This window comes from Alosa sapidissima, chromosome 1 (assembly GCF_018492685.1).
Source record: "Alosa sapidissima isolate fAloSap1 chromosome 1, fAloSap1.pri, whole genome shotgun sequence".
Lineage (NCBI taxonomy): Eukaryota > Metazoa > Chordata > Actinopteri > Clupeiformes > Clupeidae > Alosa > Alosa sapidissima.
This window is the reverse complement of record NC_055957.1, coordinates 33,024,539-33,045,007: the sequence shown is the minus strand read 5'-3', so window position 1 is coordinate 33,045,007 and position 20,469 is coordinate 33,024,539. Positions and strand designations below refer to the sequence as shown.

The window sequence follows — 20,469 nt, the reverse complement described above, 5'->3', positions numbered from 1 at the left end:
TTGCACACAGACTTACTTCTAAGTTGCTGTGAGTGTGTTGATAAGCACTATTCCCCCTAACTTCTGGTGTGTGTTATAACAGGCATCCCACAAGCATCTAGAGGAAAACATGGTTGTGCATGGGAAATCTGATCTTACACTACCACCTCTGTGTACTTCGTCTGAGCTCTTTGTGAAGTGTAAAGGCTTCACTGTGATACACTATGCATTTTTCCTGCTTGGCTAGGAGGTTGCAAAAGAGCTAGGTGTGCTGTCAGATAGTTCTGAAGAGGACGTGCTGACCACCAGAGTCGTTCGAAGGAGAGTTATCATCCAGGTACACATGCGGAGCTCAGAGCGGGGCGACTAGGAGGTTCTGTTGCCCTGCCCTGCCCTGCATGTGGGATGTGGTTGCCCTGTGGGGTTGGTTTGTAAAGTGTGATGTTAACGGAGAACCTCTGAGCAATCACAATGAATCTAAGTAACATTTTAATTAAAAAAAGTAGCCAGATTACTAATGTTCGATAGCTATAAAGACAACTATAACTATAATGGTATGAGCATCCGCACTAACCAATGATAAGGAAAGGTTCTTCCTCATGTGGATTCATTTGATGTCTATAATTTTATTGACTCTGATTGATTGGCAGTTTTCTATCGTTCTCAAAATTGCTCTGAAAGTGGTCTCTAACAATATTGTTTTTCTTGCCTTGTTATAGTATGTGGTGTGGATGCTGTGTTGTGAATTAACTTTAAAGGCTTCAACCAGGTGTTCTAAACCAAACCCTTCTCTAACCACTGACCTCTGACTCCACAGCACACTCTAGTGGATACTGAACGACTAGCAAGTGGTCAGATTGTAACCTCATTCTCCCCTTTACTCTTCCAACAGGCAGATGAGTTCCCAGAACTATCTCCAGAGACCACATCAGAGGAGCAGTATGTGGATGAGCATGGGAATATGGTGGTTAAGAAGGTACAAAGTCTATATTTGATCTGTCTGGAGTTTTGCATTGTGCCAAAGTATATTACATGTTGATTCAAACATGTTGATTCAAACAACTGTAATTTGGCCAATAATTTTCTCAATATGCTAAACTGCTTTGATCTTGCCCTGCATGTGAACTTTCCCACCCACTCAAAAGGTCACACTCTTGATCTTGTCTGCGCCGCAGGCATCTCTCCATCACCTTTGTCCTAAGAATGTCTCTGTCACTGACCACAAAGCTGTAATGTTTAATATTGCTGTTCCTGAGCCTCATCGCTGTCCCCATGCTTCACGCTCCATCACATATAAGAACACCAAGAACATTAACACAGCTGAGCTATCGGACACACTACAATCCCAACTCATGGACAAGCCACTTAACTTGTGTCCTGATGATCTTGTCCTACTCTACAACTCTCATCTATCTGATACATTAAATAATCTGGCCCCCTTGAAAGCACACACTGTCTCCTTTCTACGCTCTGCTCCATGGTTTACACGTGAGCTGCGCAAAATGAAGGCTGCTAGCTGCCAACTGGAGCGACGTAGCAGAAGGACTGGCCTAACTGTTCACACACAGGCATATAAAGACCATGTATTGGCCTACAAGGAGGCTCTTAATGAGGCTAAATCTGTGCATTACTCCACCATCATTGCCAGAGGTCAGAATAACCCTAGAGCCCTCTTCTCCACAGTCAATAACTACTCCAGCCTAACAAACCCTTTCCACTTACCCCTTCAACTGATCTTTGCTGTGACTTTCTTGATTTTTTCCAAAACAAAGTTAGCACCATCTACAGGCAATTTCAATTACTCCCCACTGTTGCTACACTGAGTGATGCCCCCACTACCCCTGCATTACCAGTCCAGTCCTTCGCTGCTTTTACACCTGTGGATGAGCACTTTGTCCATGACCTTGCCACTAAGGCTAGGTCCTCTACCTGCCCCCTGGACCCTATGCCTACTCCACTGGTCAAGACCTGCCTGCCGGTGCTGTGCCCCCTCCTCGTTCACATTATAAATTCATCTCTTCTCACTGGTTCTGTCCCTCACTGTCTCAAAAAAAATGCAGCTATCACTCCTGTTCTTAAAAAAACTGGAGCAGCTACTGATGATCTTGAAAACTACCGTCCCATCTCCAACCTGCCATTTATTTCCACACTCCTTGAGCGCACTGTAGCCACACAACTCCAAGAACACCTGACTGCTCATGCCCTATGTGTTTCAGTCTGGTTTTAGGGCTCAGCACAGCACCGAGACGGCCCTGGTCAAGGTCATAAATAACCTACTCATTGCGGCTGATACAGGTCGTGTCAGCATTGTATTACTGCTGGACCTTACAGCTGCCTTCGACACGGTCACACAATGCTCACCAAGTTGGAAACACTCTTGGGTATCACTGGCACTCCACTCTCCTGGTTTAGGTCATATCTCACAGCAAGGGAACAGTTTGTCTCCATAGGTAATTTCAGGTCCCCCAGTTCACCCCTATCACATGGTGTTCCCCAGGGTTCTGTCCTAGGTCCCCTGCTCTTTGTCATTTACATCCTTCCCCTTGGTCATATTTTACGTCAGTATGGTTTAAACTTCCACTGCTATGCTGACGACATACAAATCTATATTCACACTAAGCCCTCCCACACACTTTGTCCCTCCAACCTGGTTACCTGTCTCAATGCCATAAGCAACTGGATGAGACAGAACTTTCTCAAATTAAACCATGACAAGACAGAAGCCATACTCATTGCCACATCATCTGTACTGAAAAAGCTCAAACAATCACAGTTATCCATCCCTGGCTACTTCACCACCACTACCGCTGAAGTCAAAAACCTTGGTGTCATAATTGACTCTATTCTTTCCTTTGACTCTCACATCAAATACATCACTAAAACAGCCTCCTTCCACCTCAAAAACATTTCTAAACTCTGCCCGTCCCTTAACCCCACCACTGCTGAGACTCTCATTCATGCTTTCATAACCTCCAGATTTGACTACTGCAATGCCCTGCTCTTTGGTGTCTCAGCAAAGAGATTAGACAGGCTACAATACATACAAAATTCTGCTCTAAGAGTTCTCACCCGTAACAGGCCCTGGCAACATATCACTCCCATCCTGCATTAACTACACTGGCTCTCTGTACAATACCGTATTCAATTCAAAAGACCTTCTTGTCTTCAAAGCACAACATAATCTTGCACCCTCTTATCTTTCAAGCCTCCTGACCCCTTACCAACCAACCCGCACCTTACGCTCCACTGATGCCCACCTCCTATCCACCACCACTGCACATTTCCGTTCCAGGGGTGTCAGGGCCTTTAGCGTGGCTGGCCCCAAACTCTGGAACTCCCTCCCACTGTCCACCTTTAAATCCATGTTAAAAACTCACCTTTTCACTCTTGCTTTTCCTCCCTACTCATAGCCATGCCTCCTCCATCCCACTCACTCCTCTATTACTGTTTTATTTTATTTTACTTTTGTTGCCAATGTTTGTCTCCTGCTAAATGTATAGTGTGTTTTACTAAGTGTACTGTCTACTTGTACTGTCCCTGTATATTGCTTTTATGTCTATGTTCTCTTGTATACTGTCTCTGTTTGATGCTTTTATGTTGTTTTTATGTCTATGTTGTTTTTATGTCTATGTCCTCTTGTGTTATTGTACAGTGTCTTTGGATGACTTGAAAGGCAATTTAAATAAAATGTATTATTATTATTATTATTATTATTATTATTATTATTATTACTGTAATTGAGTTCAGCGTTACTATATATTTGGTCAATTGGGGTTATTTGTTGATTTTTCAGGTTACCAGGAAGATAATCAAGCGCTGCATATCTGATGGAGTTGAGAGGGAGGATGTGATGAATGAAGGAACAACACATGGCTCTGTAAGAGTGAGAGAAGGGGACGGCTACTCCAAAGTGATCAAGAGGACAGTCCTGAGGAGTGAAGGGGACCAGACAGAGGTGTGTGTGTGTGTGTGTGTGTGTGTGTGTGTGTGTGTGTGTGTGTGTGTGTGTGTGTGTGTGTGTGTGTGTGTGTGTGTGTGTGTCTGTGTGTGTGTGTGTGTATGTGTGAGTATGTGAGTGTGTGTTGCAGTGACTTTGTCTGTGTTTGTGACGCTGGTGCACCCAAGGTGCAATTTGAATTGTGAATACGATAGTGACTGACTGCTTATAACACGTGTGCTGCCAGGAGACATTTTGAATTCTGAATACGATAGTGACTGCTTATAACACGTGTGCTGCCAGGTGACATTTTGAATTCTGAATACGATAGTGACTGCTTATAACACGTGTGCTGCCAGGTGACATTTTGAATTCTGAATACGATAGTGACTGCTTATAACACGTGTGCTGCCAGGTGACATTTTGTGAGATGCCAAGTGCATCTGCCCGTGGAGCGGAGGAGGAGGAGGAAAGTCGGGAGGTCAGCCAGGTGGTCCAAACATCGCTCGTGCAGGGGGAGAGGATGGAGACGCATCATGGAGACCCCGCACTCGCCTCCGATCTCCCTTCCCCTCAAGATGACTTCAGTGAGGTCAGTGATCAGTCATTCTGTCAGTGCTCAGGGTAACAGACTCTACTTATTGACTGTTATCGTGTCAACCAGCCACATAATCACATTGCAGCTCTGAGTCAGTGTGTTCAGTATATACATAGATACAGTACAGAAAATGCTCTCATGATTGACATCATGGGGTTTCCATGTAATCCTAGCTTTGTATCTTTCACTCTGTGCTAGATCCTATTCCAGCAGTCAGTCTGGCAGCACTCACAGGTGGCTTCACAGGTGTGGGGCTCATGCAGTTGTCTAGTTTCCAGTGTGTTTCTCAATGCTTACCCCCTCCCCAATCTCTGCTCACACTCCCAGGCCATGAGGTATATGGGGCTCTCAAAGAAAGCTCATGTTCCCCGGATTATAGAGCAGCACATTGTGAAGGAGGATGGAACTGTGATCAGGAGGTTTGGGAGATACGCATGGTGTTTGTGTGTGGGTGTGTGTGTGTGTGTGTGTGTGTGTGTGTGTGTGTGTGTGTGCTTGTGTGTGTGCACTTGTGTACGAGTCCATGAGTGCATGCTTGTATGTGTGTGTTTACTGTGTGTGTGTGTGTGTGTGTGTGTGTGTGTGTTGTGTGTGTGTATGCGTGTATGTGTGTGTGGGTGGGTATGCGTGTCCATGTCCATGAGCATGAGTATATGTGTGCTTGTGTGTGTGTGTGTATGTGAGGGTAAAACAAAACAAGTGTTACAAAAAGACACCATCAACCACCAACACCATTATGCATGTGGTGCTGGAACATTATATGCTGGAAATATGATTGTGCGAATAGCAGGAAATGATAACTGAATGCTTGGCCCTTTGCTATCTCTCCTCACTTACCAAAATGACCGGTTCTTTTGTTTGCTCTGTCTGTGTCTGTCTCAACTATCTCCATTGCTTTGCTTGTGGTACTCTACTGGACCACACAGCCTATTTCGGCCCCCATTGAGCAGTGAAATCTGTCCTCATTTCAACCCCTTCTGTGTCTGCCAGGACCCGCATGCGTAAGGCGCACACACAGAGACGGACCCTGGTGAAGGATGCTGAGGGTCGGAGGAGGGTCACCATCGAACGGCTGGATGGCAGAGCTCCTAGCCCCTGCCTTCACACCTGTCACCCCGGCAACGTCCAGCGGCATTTTCACCATCTCATTCACCAATACTGTGCAGAGAGCAAGAGGCCGGAAGACCAGGAGGAGTGAAGGGCCTCCGCTCTTTCTTGCCTTGCTCATTCCCCGATTTTCCCCCGACCCAAGATGTGGCCCCGCCCAAACATGCCAATACGCTATGCACCGCGCTCTGCCATCTCAGAAAACACGTGTCTAACAGTCTTCCTGTTCACACACGGGATAGGTCTTGGTTGGCTTGAGTTCACAGGCAGAGGGTTTACGTTTTCCTCTTATTTTTTGTAGCTTGTTTTTTTTTCTTAGTCTTTATTTTCACTTGGATAGATTTTTTTTCTTGAAATTCTTCCGTGTACACTTTTAAATGACTGTAATTTTTTGCTGTTTTGTGACCAAAGAATTTCCTTTTTGATTTTCCTTGTTGTTGTTGTAATTATTTACCCTGATTTTATGTCTTGACAGTGTTGTTGAGCTTTTAGGAAAAGTCTAGAAGGCATTTTCCTCAACACCCACCTCAGATGGACACTAACCAATAGTTCTACTCATAACAAACCGGCTTTGGTTCAGCAATGTGTTTACTGCAGTGCTCTATCATAATCATGGTACTTAGATATCATTAAATGAAATCTAACCTTATCATTCATTACATGACCAATTGTTCTTCAAGGATAAAGGTTACAGCTCTCAGAAAATGAATACAAATCTTCTTGACACTTCATTTGACATGATCTTATGAGAAAATCAACAGGATTTGACAGTACTTATCATAGTGGGTCATGTCTGTCTCAGATAACCCAGAAGTAACATCAAATGCTGTGTTTTCCCCCACTTGAACATCTGGGCCACCGTACACAGACCTTACTCTTTATGATAACCTGTATGTACACTGTATCTCAATGATCATGTGAAGTAAAGGGTTAAAGTCATCTGTTATTAATACAGATGCTGCTATCTGCTGTCGGAGTGTTCTGTGTATGTGTTACCTGTCTTTGAAAGTATATACAATGTGCATTTTTAGAGAAAAAATGACAGTAGTCCACATTAGCTACATATAAGGATTATAGCAGGCATGACTAGTTAGCATCTGTCACTTACTATTTGCAAAATCAATTTCAAATTCTGAATCTACCTGCATTTCCCCTGTCTTCCCTGTCAGATACCTGAGCAGCACGAGGTGTTTACTGTTTTTTCCCCCTCTGTCTGTCTGTGCTTTGAAATGCACTAGCACCTTGTCCTTCCCTATCTGATGAAATCAGTACTTTTGCCTTCGTTCTCTTTGTGTAGCCTTTGTGTAAGAGTGATTGAACAAGTTAATGGAAACTCCAAACAACAACTTCAATCAGGCGCTGCTTACATTTGAAAAAACAAAACAAAAAAAAGTGTTATTTTATGTGATGTCTCCATAATTTATCCTCTCACTCTCCCCTGTTACCAAGGAGTGCTGATTGTACCCCCACAGATGTAGCAGTCTACCCAAGTCATTTAAAAACTCACATGTATTAACTAATTATACTTGAGAGATGTTTTAGACTAAACCAAAAGGCTAGCAAAGGAACGTGAATCTTGGGTGTCAGGACTAATGTGAAAGAGGACGAGTAAGTGGCTGAGGGCAGTTCAGAGTGTAACAGATTGTGTGGGTGTGTACAGGTCTGTGTTGTGACGGTTTGCCTGATATGGGTCTTATTTACAATATAGCAGCTTGGTGCATCAGAAAACATTGTTGTAGTTTAACCCTTTTAAGCCCTTTTTGGAAAGTGGAGAGCATTTGTGTATGGTTTCATGTCTCTTTGATGTGACCTGCTCCAAAGCTAAAAGAGTCCAGTAGCAAAGAGGATTGGCTTTTTCTTTTTTCTCTCTCTGAAATGTATTGACCTTAGAATGCCTGACCATGTGTATGTGTGGAAACTGTATGAGTAGCTGTGAGTACAGAGAGGGGGGGGGGGGGGTGTAGGGCGGCTAGAGCGAGATTCACTTATCGGACACATACTGTATGATGATAATACTGATTGAGCTACACACTGAATGTTTTTGATCCTTTTTTTTTCACCGGCTTTTGTGTGTGAAATCAACAACAGGAAATTACAGATCTCACTGTGACAGGCTGCCTTTTTTATTTATTTAATTTATTTGAGCCAACATCCTGTGTCTGTGTTGACGACTATATACAAATATACATAAATATATCTATCTATCAGGGCATGTATTAGTTTATTATCTGACTTTTAAAAAAAAAAAAACATTTAAACACAATACAATGGCTGCAGTGTGTACATGGCCGACAGAGAATAAAACTGTACAACTGTTCATCTTTTGGCTTCTGTGTTCTGTCCTCTAGAATGTGGTGATGTCCTAAAGTGTCCTTTCCTCACACAGCCCACCTTCTGTTCATGCTACAATAAACCTCCCAGGTATAGTTCGAACCAGAGGAAGACTTTTCATAAATATCTGCAATAGCAATTTGTTGTAAATAGATAGGTGCCCTAATATAAAAGTTTAGTCTGCTCAACTCCCCTTTCACTGTTTAAGCCATGTTTATGCCTTATAATATAGTTATTGACTGTTTTGTGTTGCTACTACACGTCAAGACAAAAATCTATTAAGATATCTAATAATTATGCTTAGCTCTTTAAGGTCAAGGAAGTGACTAGGCAAAGTAAACAAAGCACAACAAAAAACATGTAAATATCACACCTTTATTTTTATTATGTCTTAAATATGTTGAATTTCTATCGCCACCCTGGCAGCAAATTATTTACTCTATTATCTCCAAATTGGCCCTTGTGGCGGTGCAACTTTCAGCAGAGGAATTTCTTAACCCTCAAGAGAAGAAAAGGAAGAAGTACAGTACATTAAAAGAAAAAATGACAAAGAAAACGACAATGATGGTATCGGCATAGTCCCATTGACATGAGAGCACCAGAGGTTAAAGCTCCTGGTATATCATCAAGGAAGACCATTCTGACATCAGTACGATACAACGCAACCCCCGCTCCTCTCCTCTTGACCGACACTGAGACGCAAGAGCGCTACAAGGGCAGTGTGCATGCTAGATATAAGGGCTCGGCCTCCCCCCTTCTCTCCATCACCACACCTCTGGAGATCAACATACTGTGTGGCAATGAACAGAAGAAACAGTGGCTTGAGAGGCAATGATCTCTACTTGTGCCATTTGAATGTAAAGTAGTAAAGAGAGAATTGACCTACAACAACTGACAAAAGGTAAAAATTAGCTACAGTCTTATGGTTGATTAATTGTGCTGGATATGTGGTAGTACAACTATCATTATCGGTAGTGTTGTTATTGTTGGATGATACTGAAAATGAAAAAAAGAAGATTGATTCCATAGGGAGACCATTAAATCCACAATTTTATAAACAAAACAACTAAATAATAAATATATAACACATGTTGAAAAACAGCCCCCCATGCATAACTCAATTTGTCAAATTGATATATATTATATATGCTACATTCTCCTATTTTTAATTTTTAAAATATGCAACTGTGTAAAGGTAAACATACAACATCTGCAAACAGTCTGCAGTTGAACTACCCTTTACAATTAAGTTTCTCTGTTGGAATTTAGTTCCAAACATTTGAAGCTAGCGGAAAATAAAACATTGCCTGTGGATTGCATTTACTAAAATCATAGCTCAGCTGAAAGCGTGGATATCAGTTGAATGATCATTTTGATTTTTTTCTTTTAACAACCACAACATATGTACATCACCAGAACAATAGCAAGCTCAATATTAACATTCTTATCTTTCAAATTGTTCGTATTGCACACACTCACATAGACATAAAAATACATAACAGACATATCTATACATTTACAATGCATACCAAAACAGCTTGTTAAAAATAAACATGAACAAAAAAACCTAATATGTTAAAAATACACTTTTTGATAATGTCCAGATACATGGCCCGCTTGGGGAGAGTGATGTCCTTTCAAAAAATGTCTTGACACTCTGGTCCTGTGCGATTGGGGGTAAACAACCCTCATGAAAAGAAAGGAGCTGGATTAGGGATGAGAGTTGTTGAGAAACAGTGCCATCTTGTGACAGACTGCTCAAGATTATTTTGTTGACGGCTGTGTTCGACCAGGGTAAACTGAAGCATTTATCATCAATTAACTACAAAATACGCACACAGACAAAAAGTGATTTTTTACAATTAATTTGTAGATTAATTGCAATTGAGAGAGAGATTGATAGAGAAAGAGAGAAAGAGAGAGGGAGAGAGATAGAGATGATTACGCAAATGGAAAAAACACTTGCTTTTTTCTTTCACCAATGCTACAGTTCTGAGAACAAGCTCCTCCAAGCAACAGAAGACATGGACGTCTGAGGATGATCACATGTTAATGACGGAAAAGGACTAAAGGACAATGAATGGGCCAAATGTGAACATTATGAATGATCACATTTATAAACCACTGTCCTCTATTTCTAGACCTCATGACTAGGGTATCATCAAGGTAGGCCATGTTGAAATGAGTGTATCTTTGACATTGTACCCTACAACTTCATGTTTCCACATCAGTTACATGCCTAAGTATACACTCACATTTATGCAATCAACCTGTATTTTAATGCCATTTCTATATCTCCAAATAACTCAAATTCCCTCTAACATAACCATCTGCCTATATACATATGGGCGCTTCTATAAAGTTGGCCATTTTCAGTGTGGATAGAGGCCTGTGAGTAGGTGGTAGAGAGAGAAGGATGGGCAGAGGATAGTAGGAGATAGAGAGAGAGAGAGAGAGAGAGAGAGAGAGAGAGAGAGAGAGAGAGAGAGAGAGAGACAGAGACATTAATGGGTATGAGGGAGGCAAACATAGAAAGGGATGGAGGTTAAGATTGGGCTTCCTGACAGGGGCTTGGTTAGCTCAGTGCCACGCTGCTCGGGGCCATCTCTACTTGACGGGCACGCTGGGTGCTCCGGAGCGGTGGAAGTGGATGTTCTGCCACTTGCCGTCGCGGCGGTGCCACACACGGGTCTCCTCGGACTGCATGGTGCGGGGCATGCCACTGGCATCCATGTACTGGGTCAGGCGAATGTAGGCGATGCAGGCGGCGTCCTCGCCAATCAGGTGCACGTGCGGATTCAGAAGGATGGTGTGGACTGGCTTGTTTCCTTTGGAAAGAGCTGGAGCAAAAGCCCCACAACATAAACAAGAGGCCAGGACACAACAGCACCTTCCTTCAACCACGTGAGGGCTTCCATCACACCGCTCGAAAAGACAATACATTTCCTGTGAAAAGTAGCACTACCAAAGCTCTACTGATGTCATCAACATAGGCCTACAAGATAATGAGCAGGCCCCACACATTTATGCTCATACCAGCAACACCAGTCAGGCTTTTAAACATCATGTTCTACATTCTAATATATTTCCATTGCCAGTGTCATTTATACTGTGCAATGACTAAATGGCTAAATATATATAATAATATATTATAATAAATTCATAAGTGTGAGTGTGGGCCATAACCAGTTGCACCTATATCAAACCTGATTGGGTATCTAACAAATGGAAATACCTATATCAAAGCAATAACATTACAGTGTACTAATGAAATAGAATTGTACCACAGTTGACATTCTTTGCTATTCAGATCTTTACTCAAAAGAGCTGAAACTAACTTGTTTTTGTAGTGAATGGAATGCCCTCCCTGCCTGTACTAGTGACCTCCACTTAACAGTGCACTGGGTGACATTCTTCATCCACACTTAAGCCAGCAGATATAGTTTTATTTGATTTGGACTGGAACTGATTAGATGCAGCTCAGTTAGAAGGTCTGTAGCCTCTGGCCCTGTGTAAGAGCTCTGGGACATACTCCTCTCCTCTCCTGCTCCTCCCTGCACTTATTACTGACTGAGCAGGGATTACGGGAGAATACGGAAGGTGATTAGAGATAGCTTTAGTATTCACACTCAAAATCTACACCACTCTTCATTTACAAAAGTAATAAAGCTGTAACGCTGATGAAAAAGAGAGAGAAAGAGGGGGGCAAATAGAGGGCAGAGACGGAGACAGAGACGGAGAGAGAGAGAGAGAGAGAGAGAGAGAGAAAGAGAGAAGGAGGGCAGGAAGTCTCTCCCTCTGCACAGATTCTTAAAATTTTCAAGGACGACTTCATTGAAGAGCCCACTTACCATTCTCAAAGTAAAACCTGTGGAAGTCATGCCCCTCCACCAGGTTGCCCAACGCTTCTGGTTCAAAGGATGTGAGGCCAGGGTCACAGATTTTCCTACAAGGCAAACACCAACGAACGCTCATCATGCGTCAGACCCCTCTCACCAAGCACAGGCTGTGCTGCAACAACCCCACTGACATTCCACAAAATCTGAGGATGCAATGAGAGCAGCCCAGGCACTCCAAGGAGGGTAAAGCCGAGAAAATATGAGTTTAAAAGCCTTTATTATCATGGCTACATTGATTTAAAAAGCCAACATGTTTCCACCAACAACCTGGTCTTACGTATTCTGAACAGTGCCCACCCAATATCTGCCTCCAGAAGCATCCATATTCCTACATCATTCAACAGATTCTCCCATCAGAAGGAAAGAATGTCCACACTTACGCATAGGCCTCAAAGTCACCATTGTTGATGGACTCAATCAGCTGCTCGGTCACTTTGATAATCTCCTGCTTACGAGCTGGGGACACAAAAACACCACAGTTGTTCACCAACAATGCATCGGGCAGGAAAGAGAGAAAACCACTAAAGATTATCATTACTGTTTTTGGATGTTTTTTTCACCATTATTTATATTTCAGAATGATCAGTGTTTCAGTGATGATAACTCACAGGCAACACTTTCATTCAAAAGATCAATTCAATTTACCTTTATTGATAACTTGGCAAGCTGAGGGACAGCAAAAACATTACTCAGACTTTGGTCAGAAAGCATGTTTTGCGATCAGTCGCAATCATCATCAAAATGTTAGGAAAAGGAAAAAGTTGCACTCAGGCGCGTTATAGAGAGCATGCTGATGAGACTTCATAAACTTCCATAGTTTGCCACAGGCATTGTTGCTGGGCCTCTAAGGGCAGTATTTTGACGTGACACACATGCACTAGCAGAGCTTGAGAGAGAATGTACACAGAGTTTAGAGCTCAGAAGGTCACATCAAAATACCGCCCATGGCACTCTGTTGCCAGTCTCGCAAATGCCTCTCTATCTTTTCCTAAAGAAACAGCAACAGCAATAAAACACTCTAAGAAAGAAAAAACAACTCTAAGAAAGAAAATAATAAAACTTATCTACTGGCAGATTACCATGGTAATCTGCTTCAAGAGACAGAAAGGATCTCTTGTGATAAGGTGCAGAGCAACTGAAACAGGAGGGCATGGACTAGGGCAACATAAAGCAGAACAGATCTCTTGCTAAGGGGATTTACTGTGTAGCGTGTCCCATTCCCACTCACTCTCAAAACAGCAACTGAATTGGGGGGAAGGGTTCCCTACATCATTACAGAGTAAGGCTGTCAGATGAAGGACACAGTGGAATTTCAGAGGCTTAAGGGGTCTCTCACTCTACTGGGCAGGGGGGACAGAGGGCATGTCGAGGACAGGTGAGGTGGTGGTGGTGGTGGGGGGGGGGGGGGGGGAGGGTTGTCTCTGCTCCCACTAAAGGTGGGACTTACTCTGGACCGAGGAGGTGGGCACCTGCCTGGCCTCAGTGGTTTGGGAGCGGGGCTGTGGCTGTGGCTGTGGCTGTGGCTTGGGCTGCCAGAGGGAGTTTATGCTGAGGCTTCCAAAGCGCTTGGCTGCCCAGAAAAGGCGGGAGTGGACGGAGGAAAACAAACGAAAGGCATTTTCGAGTAAGACACTGATGAGAAAAGTTTGAAAAGTAGGGATGAGAAGGGGGGGGGGGGGGGGGGGCAGCAACAGGAAAGTGGAATAAAAAAGGTTACTAGCTATGACAACAAAAAAAAACACTAAATGCAGGGAATGAGATGAAAGAATTCTAAGCTAGAGTTGGGATCAAAGGTAAGGAATGTTAGAGAAAAAATGAGAACAAAGGAAAATGAAATGACTATGGCTTGGGGTGGATTACATCAGTCAGGCCATAGGACAGCCACATACACCTTACCTTTCAGGTCGTCATCCTCAATGGTGGTGTTAGCACTCTCTGTGGACTCCTAACATTTCAACAAAACACAGGGACATCCATGCCAAGGAAAGAACATAATAAGATGAAATAATATTATGACAAGGAACATGAATTAATGTGCTTGATTCCATTTCAATATGTCTTATTTACGTATATTGTGAAACACACACATATGTATGCATATGTGTGCTCTGATTATAAAAAGCTGATATTCCACCTTGTTTCTATCAACAGGGTTGTGAATCACGGTCGTCTGGGGTTCCTTTTGCATTTGACATGGAGGCAGAAAAAATAAATGTTATAAATAAAGTTATTTTCTAATGAGGGGAATAAAATGGCATAAAAACAACACAGGGAGGACACTGCATGCTTTGTTGATTACCAGACAGGAAAGGTACTCTATCTGTTTTCTGCATGTGTGTGTGTGTGTGTGTGTATGTGTGTGTGTGTTTCTGACCACATCATATCCTGAAATCTGATGCTCTAACCAAAAGAGGGGCATTTTTGACTCAGCAGTACTAATGATACAACAACGCAAACTAATTTTCTATGTGAGGCAGTTCACCTTACAACCCACTATAACATCACATAGCTCAATAGTAGTTATCCACAAAACAGTAGGCTACTGGCTCCGTTGTGTTTGGTGAGCTTTGGGGAGAGGAGCACATGTGATGGCTATGTCCCAGAGAGCTCTGACACTGAGGTGTGTGAGGAGAAAATGGGGGCAGAGTGAAGTGGTGGGGGAGGGCAGCAGGAGTCTGCAGCTGGACGCGGTTCTCAGCCCTCATCTGCTCTGCACGGTTCTGCCTCTGTGGGCTCCATTTGTCATGACCAGCTGCCTCCAACTGCATGCCGCGTTATGTAATGCCCACACACTGTACACTTCACCCCAAGCTAGTTCCCCGGAGTCAGCTCTGCCCTCTGTCTCACTAGACTTTGGATGCTCTCTCTCTCTCTCTCTCTCTTTCTCTCTCTCGCTCTATCTCTCTCGTGCTCTCTCTCTGTTTCTCTCGCACTCTCTAGAGGGGCAAGCCACAGCTAACCCTGTTCGTTTTAATTCATCAATCTCTCATAACTATTCCTAATCACTACACACACCATATGGTTTAATGTCATAAGGGTAGGACTGCTGCTACCCTTTCATTTCCAATCTCTTTTTCAACACCCTGCTCCCATGTGCATATCAGTAATCTCCCCGATGGTTTACATTCCCCTTCCCTAGTAGTGCAGAGGTACCATTCAATATCTCTCCTCTTCCTGTAGGTTTCACTACCTGGGTTTTTTCTATCCTCTATGATTCATCAATGTCCCCTTCCTGTCCAGAACATAATTATCCATCTCCCAAAATATGAGTGTTTTGATAATAAAAACACACACACAAACACACACACACACACACACAGTAATTATGTGCCATGGTGGTCACTGTGCGAGCTTTATCTGCATTGATCCTGATGACTCTATCCGACCCGCCTAATCACAGCCTGAGATTAGAGAAGATTACACTGAGTCGCTTTTATCATCTGTCTGGGAAACAAAAACCATAAAAGCGTGTGTGTGTGTGTGTGTGTGTGTGTGTGTGTGTGTGTGTGTGTGTCAGGGAGAGGGGTTGGGTGGGCTGTGCGTCATCCAGTGTACGTCATGCAAACAGGCACATGACTACCACGTCAAACCAGATTGCAAGTGTGCAAACACACATCATCAGTCACATGATTCTACTTCATCATTGTATGGCCCTGAAGCAGCATGCACACACACACACACACACACACACACACACACACACACACACACACACACACACACACACACACACACACACACACACACACACACACATATACCACTGCCATGCACTGCTGTATCATCCAGGCCCAAGCCACATTACAAAGAAAATCTGACAAACCACATTGCAAGAAGAACAACAAGAAAAGGCAGACAACAAATACAATCACAATCACAGAGCATGAGGATCAAAGGGGCACATTTACTGAAGAAAAGACTTCAATAGTTTTTATCAGCCTTCACACGGTACCCGATGACCTGACAGGCTTCAGTAAGCAAATGTGACCCCTGATTGCTCTGAGGTGGTGTGACAAGGCATGCATGGCAAGGCAAGGCAAGGCAGAGTGCATTGTGGGTACCAGTGCTGGGGCTGGGCCTGTGTCTTTAGGGCTGGTGGCTATGTTGGTTTTGTTGTTAACCTGTGGGAGTGTGTAAAGCAGTCATTACAGCCAGTGCTGACACGACCAAACAAAAAAATGAACAAAATATTGTAAAAATAAAAATAAAAAGACAATCGAAATCAATGACATAGCCAAATGAGATGTCACCTAGATAGATAGTACAATTGTCAGATGTGTGCTTTAAGCAGCTTGAGTGTCCTCATGAAGTCCCCATGTTTAAAGCTAAGTGCATCAGATTTTACAATGATGACGTTTCATTGTCATTCATAACTCAAAAAGAGCATTAGGTTCACTATTTTTAGAAACTGTATGACTTAAACCATGTGTTACTGAGTTCTCCATTTTAAGGAAAACATGAAATGCAGATTAGAGAACTGAAAGTCTATTTGTTCTGTCTATGTGACCTCACGTGTTAGAAACCTTTTCAGTGTTTACACTTGCACCCTCCACCATAACAACGGCTTCTCCATGTCATAAATAAATCATGGAGCCTGAGGCCTAGTCCACACGTACCAAACCGATCTTTTTTTCCTCCGTCTTCCCTGGAACCGTATCAAGAATATTTGCATCCAAACGGATCCATCTCAACACGACTCAACACGTTACTTCATACCCCAGGCCTATAGGTGGCACTGTTTCTTTACAGAAATTGACCAAAACTTGCGCTTTACAAACAGACAGAATAGGCTACGACGAAATGGCTAGTGCAAGGAAACCAGAATTGTTTGTGTGGACTGATGGTGAACTGTCAACTGTAGTCAACTGTAAAATTAATAAACTTTATTTTACGGTTTGTGAAGGGTGCAGTCCCGTCCTTTATTTGGCTAACGCAGGTAGGCCTACTAATCACCTTTACTTTCTTTGGTTGTAGGATAGTCCGTGATTCACATTAGTTTTGGCTATCAACGCAATTAGGCTACTAAACGCAAGGCTTACCCAAGTTCTAGGCTATTCTGTCGCCACATTTATAATATTGCTATAAAACCTTCGTTAGTAACAGTCAATACTTTTGCCTGCATCAAATCGCGCATTCGCATGATATTGATTCAGTGTGCTACCATCGGCTTAACGTGAGTTCTAAGCGTCTTTGTATGCTTATATCTGATTTCACTCGACTGTGAATGCATGTATATATGTTGTAAGACATGTAAAATAAATGAATGACACTGGCACTACGCACAAATTAATGTAGCCTAAACTTACAGTACACCGCACTTTCCTAATAACTTAAAGGGACACCAGGCAAGCCTGATGCTTTTTCTCTACGAAACTCCCCCTCGCTCGGTCTGAAGCTCTTTTCCTTTTCTTTGCGTCTTTCGTTAAGGGTTTTCGCTGCTTCTTCACCGGCTCTGCCATTATACACACGTTTGCAACAATCTCTAGCGTTTTGTTAGCCTGCCTCTGTGCTGTAAACTGATCCTGCTTCGGTCGGCGGGTACGATACACCGAACTTGCAAGTGGGATATTCTTCCTACAGGCAGTAGGGGCGGGCGAGAGAGCCTTCATTCGCCCCGTAATGAGTCATTTAACCATATACCGACTTACGAAGATGATTAATTAACACGAAAACGTTGCCTGGTTTCCCTTTAAGTTCTCTCGCGTCACTGACAGTAGCTAGAATGCATAAAAAAACACCGGGAAAAACAGTGTTCAGTCCACCAAGTCATAAGCTATCGGCTCTGCGCAGCACCAGTTGTGATATTTATCTTACGGAGTGTAATCGTATGTAATGTCATGTATGACAACTAGTAGATCTAGTAGAACTAGTAGACTGGAGATCTATGGAGCTGTACCCCTTAAATCCACTTTTCTCAGGATATAATTTTTTGCCCAGAAATTTGAATGTTGCATGCGAAAGAGGGGACAGAGAAAATACACACCGCTGAGTATTATATTTTTTGAGTCACTTATTTGTTCTAAAAAGCCTTTCAAATGCGTCAATGACATCATTCATTAGCAGAAAGCTAGTGTGTTGTGGGCAACAACGACCCAACCTGTAAGAAATCGAAAGGACGTAAGTACTCGTTCATTCAACTTTTGACCTATAATCCATAGTGAGCTTGCAGAAACCACAATCAAATCTTCGATTTTTCAACGACAACCAGGTGAAAGAGACAAATTTAGCCGTCTAGCTCCATAGACCCCCATTGTTTTTGCACTTATTCGTGATCGCCCCTAGCGGAACTGCAACAGATTGCAGGTACAATGGAGTTAATAGGGAGTGATCCGGCTCTCCGTAAACGGGCTCTGGCAATACTATAAGTGCAATTCCAGGGCAGCTGAGGTGTGGCGATGACATCATCGATACGCAAGCAGGATGTGCGGTTTCGCTGTCTAAACGAATTCAAACGGGCTACGGTTTCAGATTTTTCTATTCTGGGACCAGGTTTCAAAAAAGTGCGGTTTCGGGCAGTGCGTTTACAGGATTCGTTTGGACGCTCGGCCAAGACGAAGCAAAACCTCTGTGTTTAACCTAAAAAGCGTCTCCGTGTGGACAGGCCCTGAGTCTTTATGTCAGTCAGGGTCATAGAGCTATGTCACAGATCATTACCATTTGCTATTATTATCCTGACAGAATGTTTAGAAGATATAACTGTTTATATGTCACAATCAAATAAGCTGTCATTGCAGCAAACATGTTCAGAGCTGTTATGAATATTATCAATCATAACATAATAATATTTTCATATCACTGGACACAGACTGTGATGAAAGTTTATAAGATGATGAAGAGACCGACATGATCTATCTATGACATAGTTGCGTTGCCCTTATGACAGAGGATTCAAGTGTCTTTCTTAATTCTTAAAGAGCAAACCCAGTCCTGAAGCTTTAAGCTCAACAGAAACCGGTCGCTTAAATCTGATGCACGAGGGTTGACCTCAGACATGAAACAGGACAGATTAGTCTTGTTTGCAATATGGGACCACACATCAAGTATACATCTAGAGTAGAAAGCACAGGTGGTGCATAACAGGGACAAAATAACAAGAAAGAGAGAATCAACCTGAATGACACAATTACAGTGAATCAGCAAGATGAAACAGCAGGATAGACTAATGTTTGCATAGGAAAATTAGACCAGATATGGAAAACATTCATGGACAAGCAGTAATGAAATTAGATGATGAAGTAAACACGAATCAAACAGGTGACGTCATCAGGATACAAGACGTCCTCCCCAGGATCTCATCCCTGTTCTGTAATCACGTCACTGAAGGGCACAGATGAAGCAGACTCACCTTGACGCCGTCCGACTTGTTCTTGTTCAGCAAACTCTTGGCTGCTGTTGGGGTAGAATGGATAGAGAGGTGGTCAGCGAGGAATGAAGGTGTGGTCAATATGCATGCACATCCACAGACATGTTAGCTCACACGCCAGACAGCAAGCACTTGAGCTCTTGCAGCTATGTCATCATAATCATCACCATCATCATCATCATCATCATCATCACACAGACAGTCATGCCTGTGATACACTAGTCATCAGATGCATCCAATTCTTGGGAGAAAATACACATGGCAGCAGCATAAGAGTGTAATGGCTAGCACATGGACTTTCCTGTAAGATATACATTCATAAGACATAACATAGGGTGCAAAGTCAGAGGAATTACATTCATAATGTGGTGTAGTGCATTGTCAAAAGTAATAACTAATAGCGTTTTATAAACTCAGTTCTAATTAATTAATATGGGACTAAACTATGTGCTTTAATTTATATAAAGTATTTGGGCTGGATGTTTATTGTCATGACATGACATGTCTTTATTCTCAAGTGATGATGACACACTGTCTGCCATATCATAGTTTGAAAATACACAATAAAGATTTGCACACCTCAATAGTTTTAAAAGTTGAGGTGTAAATTATCATTTATAAAGAGACAACTATGTCATGTCTATGCAACACCATCAGAGACACTTGAAAATGAATATGCCATGTCACAAATCAAATTGAGCCCTGATTGACAATCCTTGACATATCAATCAGCAAATTTCTGGCAGATCTGAAGACCATTTTATGAATGTAATGGCTTTGGCATTAGACTGGCATGCATATATTATCTTCTAACTGGCCAAAAGTGAAAGGGAAGTGCATTTTAGACACACTGGGATCAAACCCGCAAACTCTTGTTAGTGGCAAAGCACAGCCCCTTTCCTTCTCCTTATAAACTCTTACCTCATTGGTACCACATCCCAAACAAAGGAGTGAACGTAACAACAAAACAAGAGGCAAAAGGTAAACAATTCAAATAACTATTTGTTTCTGAAGTTGCCTAATGGAAGTACATGTTTTAAAGTTGATGAAAACTAAGAAACAAAAACATAAACTCAGAAACCCATCATCTCAAAGTTAACTTAACACAGAATATCTAACTTGGACCCAACATAACCGCCCCATCTATCTAGAATGGTCTTAAATATAACCAACATCTCAAGATGATCAACACTAAGACACAAAGCTATACTCAGAAACCCATCATTTCAAAATAAACTTAGAACACAGAATATCT

General features: G+C 42.6%; 2 protein-coding genes across 8 annotated transcripts in view; one reads left to right on the top strand and one right to left on the bottom strand.

Annotated features, from left to right (window-relative positions):
* Positions 1–7,938, top strand: part of ank2a (ankyrin 2a, neuronal) — a 108,261-nt gene extending 100,323 nt beyond the window's left edge. Inside the window, exons 46-49 of the mRNA XM_042107984.1 lie at positions 872–955; positions 3,773–3,934; positions 4,332–4,508; positions 5,505–7,938. Of these exons, the coding sequence (XP_041963918.1) occupies positions 872–955; positions 3,773–3,934; positions 4,332–4,508; positions 5,505–5,519 (438 nt within the window). The 3' untranslated portion in view covers positions 5,520–7,938. The remainder of the gene's footprint in view (positions 1–871; positions 956–3,772; positions 3,935–4,331; positions 4,509–5,504) is intronic.
* Positions 7,939–8,313: 375 nt separating this feature from the next.
* camk2d2 (calcium/calmodulin-dependent protein kinase (CaM kinase) II delta 2) overlaps positions 8,314–20,469 on the bottom strand; it is a 34,055-nt gene continuing 21,899 nt past the window's right edge. Inside the window, exons 13-21 of one of the 7 annotated variants that reach the window (XM_042108023.1) lie at positions 19,197–19,240; positions 15,913–15,972; positions 13,986–14,030; positions 13,748–13,796; positions 13,299–13,421; positions 12,497–12,517; positions 12,232–12,307; positions 11,804–11,898; positions 8,314–10,792 (exon numbers count right to left, since the gene is read on the bottom strand). In XM_042108023.1, coding sequence (XP_041963957.1) covers positions 10,560–10,792; positions 11,804–11,898; positions 12,232–12,307; positions 12,497–12,517; positions 13,299–13,421; positions 13,748–13,796; positions 13,986–14,030; positions 15,913–15,972; positions 19,197–19,240 — 746 coding nt within the window. In that variant the 3' untranslated portion in view covers positions 8,314–10,559. The remainder of the gene's footprint in view (positions 10,793–11,803; positions 11,899–12,231; positions 12,308–12,496; positions 12,518–13,298; positions 13,422–13,747; positions 13,797–13,985; positions 14,031–15,912; positions 15,973–19,196; positions 19,241–20,469) is intronic. The other 6 variants (XM_042108040.1, XM_042108032.1, XM_042108049.1 and 3 more) reach the window with 6 other exon arrangements.